The sequence below is a fragment of the Acanthisitta chloris genome, unplaced genomic scaffold, assembly GCF_000695815.1.
Source record: "Acanthisitta chloris isolate BGI_N310 unplaced genomic scaffold, ASM69581v1 scaffold18022, whole genome shotgun sequence".
NCBI lineage: Eukaryota > Metazoa > Chordata > Aves > Passeriformes > Acanthisittidae > Acanthisitta > Acanthisitta chloris.
In genome coordinates, this window is record NW_008660066.1 from 1 (window position 1) to 10,747 (window position 10,747).

The 10,747-nt window shown below is 46.0% G+C and overlaps 1 protein-coding gene across 1 annotated transcript; it reads left to right on the forward strand.

The window, feature by feature from the left end:
* Positions 1 to 541: 541 nt before the first annotated feature.
* On the forward strand, positions 542 to 750 carry LOC103797464 (collagen alpha-1(I) chain-like; the record flags this gene model as incomplete). Its single annotated transcript, XM_009069681.1, has 1 exon — positions 542 to 750. A coding segment is annotated over one exon (209 nt), but the record flags the coding sequence as incomplete, so codon positions are not given.
* Positions 751 to 10,747: the final 9,997 nt, after the last annotated feature.

Here is a 10,747-nt window from a genome sequence, read left to right on the forward strand (position 1 = left end):
GGACGACGGGGAGGGAGGGACAGCGCGAGGGAAAAGACACCGGGATGGGAGGGACACCGGGAGAGCAGGGGACACCGGGATGGGACACCGGACAAAGAAGGGACACCGGGAGAGGAGGGATACCGGGAGAGCAGGAGACACCGGGCGAGGAAAGGATACCGGGCGAGGAGGGACACCGGGCAAAGAAGGGACACCGGGAGGGGAGGGACATCGGGCAAAGAAGGGACACCGGGCAAGGAAAGGACACCGGGCAAAGAAGGGACACCGGGAGGGGAGGGACCCTGAAAAAGGAAGGGATACCGGGCAAGGAGGAGATACCAGGCGGAGAGGGGGCCCCGGGGAGAGAAGGGACACAGGGCAAGGAAGGGACACCGGGCAAGGAAGGGACACCGGGAGGGGAGGGAAACTGAAAAAGGAAGGGACACCGGGCAAGGAAGGACACCGGGAGGGGAGGGACACCTGGGGAGCAGGAGGCACCGGGCAAGGAAGGGACACCGGGCAAAGAAGGGACACCAGGAGGGGAGGGACGTCGGGAGAGCAGGGGACACCGGGCAAGGAAGGGACACCGGGCGGGGAGGGACACTGAAAAAGGAAGGGATACCGGGCAAGGAGGAGATACCAGGCGGAGAGGGGGCCCCGGGGAGAGAAGGGACACAGGGCAAGGAAGGGACACCGGGCAAGGAAGGGACATCGGGCAAAGAAGGGACACCGAGCAAGGAGGGACGATGTCCGGGAGGGATCAGCAATTAGCAGTCTGCTTCGGGCGGAGCTGGACACGGGAGCGAAATTAGCGATTAGTGTTTAATTACCGAAGGGCTGGCGCCTGCAGGAGCAGCACGGGATCGTCCGTGGCGCCAGGTGTGTGCACTGGCTTGGATGGGACAAGGAGCAATGGATGTAAATTGGAAGAGGGGAAATTTGGAATCATCTAATCATCAAGGCTGGAAGAGACCTTAAGATCATCAAGTCCTGCTGTTATCTGGCACTTCACTCTAACTCTTGAACCGTGTTTTTCAACGCCAGGTCCAGATGCATCTTAAACACTTCCAGGGATGGTGACTCCACCACCTCCATGGGCAAACTACTATTCCAGTGCCTGAACACCCTAACAACGATAAAATTCTTTCTAATACCTACTCTGAACCTCCCCTGTCTCAGCTTGTGACCATTCCCTCTAGTCCTCTCACTGCAGGCTTGGCAGAAGAGACCATCCACCACCTCTTTATAACCCCCTTTCAGGTAGAATGATTTAGATTAGCTATTAGGAGGAAATTTTTTGCTGAGGCCCAGTAACACAGGTTGCCCAGGGAGGCTGTGGCTACCCCAACCCTGGCAGTGTTTGAGGCCAGGTTGCATAAAGCCTTGAGCAACCCACTCTGGTGGGAAGTGTCCCTGCCCAGGGCAAAGAGTTGTGACTAGATGATCTGTAAAGTCCATTTCAACCTCTTAACATTCTATGACTTCCTGACTTCCCACAGCATTTGTCCTTGGAGCAGGAGGTCTAGGAGCAGCCCTTGCCCTCGTGGAGCATGGAGCTGCTGGGATGAAGCTCTGCTCCAGGCTCCAGTAATGTCATCCCAACAAGGCAGTCAGTCCTGTTTCCTGGCCCTGGGGATGAGGGAGGTGGAGTGGCAACCTGAAGTTGAGATTCAGCTGGAAATCCAGGGAAGCTCACTGCTGCTCAGCTGAGGGTATAAGGCTAGCACTGGCTCCATGTCACGAGAGCCTCCTGTTGTCAAGAGTGATGTTCCTGTTGGGGCACGGGGTATTGTTCTGGGTGCTGCAGCCACTCCAAGCATTTGCAGGACCTTTGGGTCCAAGAACTTCTTATCAACATTTTTCTCTGAGTTTTGAAGGCTAAAAACTTTCATGCACAACAAGTAATTGTGTTCTCAGTTTTCATGAACACTAAAACTTAGCATTTTGCTCCCCAGGGACTAACAGTCCCATAGGACTCTCCTGCCCATAACCCTCTTCCTCTGGACCTTTTGAGAAGTGAGATATTACACAGCTATCACTTGAACATGTTTTTCAAATTACACTTTTTGGCTTTTTTCTCTATTCATGTCTATTTCTGCATTTTACATCACGACTTCTAACTTTAGTGAAATGTAAACCACATCTCTCTCGTGCCTTCTCCAGTCACAGAGGAGCAGAACAAGGACTCCTCTCGCTCAGTTAGTCATTAATAAGCCCCAAAAAGCAGAGATATGACAGCCAGTATTAAATCTGCAAATGCTATTTATTCTCCTGAAGTCCTGCAGCCGTTTCTGTGCTCTGTTAATGTTTATGTGTGATAATTGGTGGCAAACTCTGCTCTGCATCAACTGCTGTGAGGCTTCATCCAACCCCTGTACTTTTCTGAAGCTCCATGTTTTTGTTCAGATCAATACATGACTGCTAGAGTTTCGTTGGAATTATTACCTATCCAAATATTTGGGACAAAATGGCTGGTTGGCTTTACAAGACTAATGAACAACTGAGAATAATAAGAGAAAACACTTGAAAGAAAGCAGCTGTGTTTCCCTCGTGGTTCATGGAGGAGTTTCTGAGGTTTGCATGCTGTCAATGGAGGCAGAAAGTCAAACTCTTTCCTAAATTAGGCATTTTATTCTTCCATGGACATATATATGGCTTTATTTCATGAAAAAATATATTAACAGCATGTAAATTATTTTAACTACAGTATAATAGCACTTTGAGGACCAGGGGAAGCTGCTGTGTAGGGGTGTCTGTTGTAAGCCCAAGGAGGGTTACAAAGGGGCCCCACTGTGTCAGAAGGGGAGAGGTGCTCTCCCTCCAGACACTTTATCCATCATTACCTCAGGAAATGAAAGGTAATGCTGGAGATTACACAGGGATCTCCCTCTTCGTTTTCCCTGATAAAGTACAAGAGCCTCTTTGAAGGCATTCAAAAGTCAGGCAGGCACAGGCACTGCAGCAGGTACCAGCCTTTGCTTCTAAGATATTGACTTCAGAGTCTGCATAAATAGACAAGAAATCGTAGTGGATTATTATTAGTTTCATCCAGCTCCCTCATCTGCAAAACCTTCCAAGGCTCCATTCCCTGCTCCTATTCAACCAACACAATGCTGAGCAAGTGCTGTGGGCTGAGGCATTTCAGAGTGCAATTTGACATCATGTCAGCCCTCAAACAGCACTGGTTTCCAAGAGGCTTTCACGGCTCCATCACCTGAAACAAAAGCCATGTGAGATGGAGCCATTGCAGCAGCAAGGAGGAAAACACTGCCAAGAGCTTCAGGGGGTTGTGTTCACTGTGAAGGTGGAGGGCTTAAAACCCCTGTGGGACCTACTGTGGTGAGGGAAGTGTGCCAGGGATTTAGGCACAGCCAGGGGGACCTGCTATCAGCTATAGTCACCAGGGGCATCTTCCATTAGTCCTTCTAAGTCACTTTAAACCTCCCTGAGATTTGCTTGGACACACACTGGTGACTGGATCCTCCTTTCCTTTGAGAGTAAACCCACACTGAGCCTGTCTCTGTGCTCCACACGCATCTGCTTCAGTTCCCATATCATCCTGCTCCGTGGTCCTTGTGCTGACAATTGCAGTGGTGGGAGAGAGCAGCAGTCGAGGACTGGAGACAGAGGAGCGTCTGTCTGTCTGTGGAAGGGTAAAGGAGCCCCTTTTCCCTCAGAAGTGCTGCAATAAAGATGTTGCTATTTTTAAAATGGCACCAGTGGGAAAGCAAAAAGGGATTTGTTATAGTTCTGATGAATTCTGGTCTGTTTGGGAGCTGTTTGCAAGAACAAACATCAGGAACCTAGAAATGTTAACATTTTCAGTGTTTATAGCTATATACACAGGTTTCAGGGTGGGGAGGTTACAAAACAAAATTTGGGCTCCTAAATGTGGCAGTCTTTATTGAACAGATAACTCCCAGGACAAAGTTATCAACAGGAAAAGGGACAAAAAGTGACACATTTGATTTAGGCAGCAAAAGGTCTCATCTTGTTTTATCCAAAACAAACCATACTTTAAACCAATAAAGTTATTGCACCAACCTCTCACTTAATCTCCTAGGATGATAAAAGTGTCAATTCCTCTGAGAGGCTGTTCCAGCCACACACAGTCCTTGGGATTTCTGTGTTTATAAACCAGAGCCCACCTCTCCTCTTTGGAATTGCTTTGGCTCCTGACTTGCCATCCAACCAATTTGTTCCTCAGCAGTCAAACAAGAACATATTTTACAGTCACTGAAATACATTTCTTTTTAAAAGGTTACAGAAAAAATTTGCTAGGCATTTATTCACTTTTCCCCAAACAATAAAAGAGGAGCAATTATTCATATTACTTCTGTATTCTGGTTATTTCAGTAACATTGTTAACAAGGCTTAGAGGTGACTTTCATATTTTAAACTGAAATTTGATCTTTACATGGTTTTCTACTAAACGAGGCATAAAAGTATTATATGTATTATATGTTAGGTGATGAAAATAATGAAAGCTCTGGGAAGAGGCACAGTTAAAGAGCCTGTCTGTAGAGACTTTATGAAGGAGAAGAAAAACCTAGTGATATATTTCTGTGAAATAATGAACAGCACAGAACAGGCCAGGCAAGTGTTCCCATTTCTTCTTTACTGCTGATAAAGGAAAGGAAAGAGCTTTTGAAATTGGAAATTCTAATTTCGCTCAGGTTTGGAAAGTGAAATGGAAACATAACCATTCAAAGCTCACAGGGAGAAACATCTCCAGCTTTGCTGCCAGTTGATCACAGAGCCACACAGGACATTAGCAAGTATCCAAAAATCCACTAAAACTTGCCATGGATAATGCAACCATCCAACAGACTGCACCAGGATAAAAGAATTGAAGCTAAATGACTTCCTGTTTAAAGAATAAGCTCAGCACTCTCTAAAGGACTAGGAAAAGTTCCCCGATGCCCTGCACCTTCATAAGAGTCTATTAAAGGGGATTGAATACAGTGCTGGGGGCTATTAAAGGCAAAGTCTTGGTTAAGCCTGACACTTTATAGGGTCCTGAATATATTTTCTATAACTAAACAATTCTGTCCTGCTCATCTCTTTTCCTGGGAACATAAGGAATAATGTGTCCTTGTCCCTGGTTTAGCTGGAACTCTCCCCAGTGAGACAGAAAAATGGTCTTGCCTCAAGAAATAGATTCTGAGTTATCTCCCACTGTTTGTAAGTTGTGTTCACCACTTGTTTCACAAACCCCAGTGGAGCCCTGAGATGCTGCATGATCTACCTATGGCACAGTCATGGCATATCCCTGAAATCAGTCAGGATAACTGCCTCCTTCCTTTAATGAACATGTTAATGATTTTGATCCATGTTGGACTTTTTTCCATTGAGTTTGCTCAGATTTTCTCACAGCTTGTGAGGGACAAAATTGTGTTCCACTGACTGGTAAATAAATTCATTAATAAGGAGCTGTCCCTTATGAAGATATCACCATGTGGAATTAGAGTGTCCTTTGTGCTGAGCCTGTTCACTGTGCCAAGCCTGACTTGGTCCATGTGGTTTGTGAAGGAAAAGCTACCCAAAGGCTGCAGCTGAAACATGAGACTTTACCAACAGCAGAAGTGAAACTTCCTCAACAGCAGTAATTAGGTATGTAATGGGAGGAAGTAAACACGGCTGCTCCCTCCCCATTTGAATGATGAAAAGATTGAAGTGCAAAGAGATTAAAAAGAATACCTAAAGATGGGTATCTCCCAAACCCAGTGAAGTCACTCAACTGTCTGACACAGATCATATTTGACCTCATCTCAGCCAGTTTGGGGCAGGGGAGGGCAGGGAAGCAGTGCCAGGTTAACAAATATAGAATGACCATGCAATGATGATATTTGTAAAGACTTTCTCCACCTGTATCCCACAGCTTTCTGCACACCTGCACCCCTGAGAGTTCAGAACAGTCATCAGTGTGTCCTAAAATGTTCTCAACCTAAGACCAGTGAACTGGATGCAGATAAACACCTACCCCTGTCCCTGTGAAACTGCACCTTTCAGCACAGCTGCCCCACAGCTCTCAATGCAGAGCCAGCAAGGAAAGGGAATCTTCAAGTCAAGAGTTTGGCCCATATTCCCTGGCTGAGACTATCTCAAGTCTCTGCCTGCAGTGCTGGTCCTCAAACCCTGCCTAATAAAGCTTCCTCAGAATGGCTGACAGAAGTTATAGACACACTTTTCACTGCAGCATGGGCATACAGCAAAGGGCAGCACAGTGCCAGGAGTGAAACCAAAAGCCAACAGCTTCTCTCCTGGCATGGCACAGCTGGTCAATAAAGGGTAGAGCCTGACTGGGTGGGACACAGCAGAGTCCTCTCAATGCTGAGCTGGGAATACAAAATGAGCTCCCTCAGGGCCTGGGAGCCATTATAAATTCCAATAATTTCTGGTTCCAAAGCAGCAAGGCTGTTTTGGGGTTTTTTTTAAATATTGCCTCCTACACGATAATTAAATACATATCTTTTAAGAGATAGCCACCAGAACAAGACACTCCTTGCTCTCATGTCTTCCCCTGGAGATACAATGAACAACAACAGGAGAGATATGAATCACTTAGTGCTACATTGGAAAGAGCTCAGATACCACTGCAGCTGGTCTGGGATATATCGAATACATGAGTCCCTTCAGTGTCTTGCTCATTCTTTTTCTCTGCAGTGTGTATGAAAACAAGGAGGCTCTGGTGTGCTGTCCAGTGTCATGTCTGAGGTACCACTGCTGGACCATCCCTAGAACAGCTAGGAGAGAAATCCTCCAGCTTCCCCTGCGGTGGGAGCTGCTGGCTTACACCACACTGCTGCTCTGGGACAAGTACTGAAATGCCACCCCAGCAAGGAGGCACTTTCCTTGAAAACAAAAAGCAGCTCCAACTGTCAAGTATAAAAGAAGCAATCCTGGTCTCTGATGTTAATCTGCTTTCAAACAGAGCAACTGATCGGAGAATCAAGTACCCCAACAGGTCCTGTTTTCTCAGTGACATTCAGAGCAATGGCATCTCCTGGTGTTTTGAGCAGGATAATGCCATTACTGAGCACAATGCTGCTAATCTCATCTCCACCTTTTCCTCTGAAGGAGAGAGCATCAAAGCTTTAACATCTGCACCTCCTACCTGGTGTCTGTCTACTGTCTCTCTCCTCTCCCCTCCCTGTGTCCTAGCCCATTTTGAGCCAAAATCCTTGCCTTATCACAAGCACCAGTTGTCTGTTGCAAGAATTAAAAGAACTTGGAGCTGTGTCTCGGCTTGCATGGCAGCATTTCTAAATGTCTGCAAGTCTCTGGCAAGAGAACTCGGTGCCAGGGTCTCTTTTCATATAATACCTCGGAGTGACTTGGCATATTCATCACTCTGGAGAGTCCCTGAACAGACCCTTAGCAACATAGTTTGCATGAAGAGACACAAGCTGCCTCCAGTCTTCAGAGCTCCACTGTCTTAGACAGGTTTTGTGGACTGTAAAGAAGGATGATAACCAGGAATGAAGTCATATCCCCATGCTTCCTTCTAACAAGTGCTGGCTTGTTTATACAGTCCCCTCTGATAATAGACTGCTGGAAAGTCCCAGCCAAAATAATTTCCTTGTTGCACTGTAGGGCTGCACCTGTTTGTTAATGCCAAAAGGCCTCTATCTCATATTTATTAGCACAACGACCCAGGAATAGAAAGAATGAGCTCTGTATAGCATTGTGCTAACCATAAAATTCAAGAGGTCCTGGCTGTTATAGAAAGGCTACAAACATCCAAGAGACAATTTATTAACCCAGCAGGTTGAACTAAGCTGGTGCCTACAGAACAACAGAGATAAGGATTTTAAAATCAAAATGGACAGATAAAAGAGTGCACACTCTTGCAGCTCTGGATTGAAAACATCACTGCACTGTGTTAGAGCCACTGCAACAACAATGTTATATTAAATTCTGTTTAGGAACCTAATTTTTAACTTGCTTTTGCAAATCACCAGTTATTTGAATGCATAACTGAAGAATTTTTGCCACAGAACAGTTTTTTTGGGGGGAGCACAGGGAAAGGTACATGTGAGGAAAGAGATTGTTCATTTATTTCTCCTAAAACAGTGCAAGAAATATCAGAATACGCAGGGGCATGACCAGACCTGATGAGAAAACCGTAACAAAGGGGAAATGTGTGCTGAGAAATAGAAAGCAGCTGCTCATTCATCTGTGGAATGGCCCTATAAGGATCCAAGGCAAATCCATGACTTGAAACAGAACTTGAAGAGACAAAACAGTAACGAGTGCACCAGAGGAACAAGGAGATTCTGCCCCAGCTCTTCCATTTGACAGGACTCCTGTGAGGCTTGTGCCATGCCTGTTAGTGCTTGTTAATGAGAAGTCTCAACCAGAGCTCAGACTCGTGATTTGTCTTTAACACTGAAGAAGTAGGTTAAAAATTCCAGGGGGAGACACATAGGAGCCTCTAAGGAAAAAGGGTCTGCTGATATGCACATTAGAACTGGCATCTTTTGGAGTGTCCTGTGGTGAAGGGTAACTTAAAGATTCAGTTCCTTAGAAAACCAATTACCTTCATGTCCCATGGCTCCAAAATCCATGAACTGCCAGTGGGGTAGAAAGCCCCATTGAACTTTTAAACTACTGGATGAATTTCAATAAAATTCCTCAGAGGGGTCAAGGTCTCTGTGATGTTGTGTTTGAAAAGTTTTGTGCAAGAACCCAGCAGGTAGAGTGCCACTTGTGTGAGCTGCCTCATCATTAGACACCAGAGAGAGACAGGCAAGAGGTGTAAGGCTGTGTGGAAACCTGGCTCTCCTCCTTCTGTGGCCCACGGAACGACTTGCAAATATATTTGCTATGAGTTGCAGCTCACCCTACCACAAGGAGCAGTTCAAACACTTCCCAGGAAAGACTCCAACCTCTGGGGAGCATGAGCCACTTGGAGACCCTTGAATCCAAGAATCACAAGTGTGTGGAGGAAGTTTTTTATTTAAAAAGAAAAAGAAAAGAAATGTCTACACTAATAATTGATGCAAAATGGATCACAGATTACTGGAGACATGACCTGACCATAAAAGCCATGACAGCATGTTGCTTTCTAGCTTCCTAATCTGGCTGTGATGGATGTTCTGCCTCAGGAGGTCACTTCCACACAGCTCCTAATTTATTTTTTTGTCTTGCTGATTGCCAAGGTATGTGCACAACATTGTAAATCTGCCCCATCCTTCTCTTCAGGCTGTTCACTGATGCTGCAGCCCAGAGCTTGTTCTCTTCCAAAGTGGTTTCAGCAGAGGAAGCTCCTTCCTTGAACATCTTGGCAATCCTCGGGTAGGGAAGCACACAACAGCACAAGATAACAATAAAAACTGGCTAAAAATTGCTTATTTTTAATTAGCTTCCTTGGAACAGAAAACAACCATGTTGGTATTTCTTTAGAGTCGTTCTTGTCCAAACAACTCAGAAACACTGATGAGCAGTGGAGCAAAGCCTGTGGTCATCCTGCAGCCAATACTCTTACTCCACACTGAAAGCAGTAGATGCTGCTGAAAATTTCCAGGCACTTGTTCTTGTCCAAACAACTCAGAAATGCTGATGAGCAGTGGAGCAAAGCCTGTGGTCATCCTGCAGCCAATACTCTTACTCCACACTGAAAGCAGTAGATGCTGCTGAAAATTTCCAGGCACTGTCACCATTAAAAACCCTCCCAAACCTGGATTCACAAATCATTGCTCTTTTGAGAGCCTGAAATAAATATTTACTGCTGAGAATTCAAAATGTGCTTTTCTCTGAGTATTTAACAGCACTTTCCAAGTGAGGTCTGTCTCCTCAATACCCAACTGATAGCAACATAATCATTGCAAGAAGTATTCAATGACAATGCTTTTTGCTGCAGCAGCACTGTGCAGCTGGCACAGACAACATGTTTTACAAGCCTCTGGGTGCTGCACTTGTCCTGTCTCACAGAGGAGGAAAGCAAGGCTCAGCAGTTTCAGATCGACAAAGCTGGAAGAGAGAACTAGCTGTAAAGAGTTATACTTTCTATCCACAAGGAAATACAATGTAAATGCTGTTCTTCAAGGCAAAGTCTAAGAAGTAGCAAATAAAGCTTCCCTGAATAGGGCATACCAGAGATAGTGAGAAACTGAAAGGCGAAGTCGAAGAAGTAGCAAATAAAGCTTCCCTAAATAGGGCATACCAGAGATAGTGAGAAATGAGCACTGCCCCTGTGTTGCTGATCTGCTGGCAAAGCTGTTTGCTCAGGCACCTCAGTGGGGTTGGGCACTGTGACCTCTTCCAACAGTGCCTCCACCCAAGAATGAGGGTCTAGTCACAGCCTGAAAGTTCCCTGGGGAAGTCGAAGAAGTAGCAAATAAAGCTTCCCTAAATAGGGCATACCAGAGATAGTGAGAAATGAGCACTGCCCCTGTGTTGCTGATCTGCTGGCAAAGCTGTTTGCTCAGGCACCTCAGTGGGGTTGGGCACTGTGACCTCTTCCAACAGTGCCTCCACCCAAGAATGAGGGTCTAGTCACAGCCTGAAAGTTCCCTGGGCCTGTTTGCAAGTGAAAAGAGTAAGGAAATTACTGCTGCACTCACAGTGGGATGGGGAGGGCAAAAAGCTGCCAGGCAGCACAAGAAATAGTCCTGAGGTTGTCTCAGAGAGAGGCAATTTGTGAGGCACCAGATGCCTTGGGAAAGGCAAGTTTGGATGTGATGACTGTGGCCTCCTGTCACTTGTGTCCCCATGTCCTACAGAAGAAGGCATGGCCATGCTGTGAACATACCTTGAAGGGAAC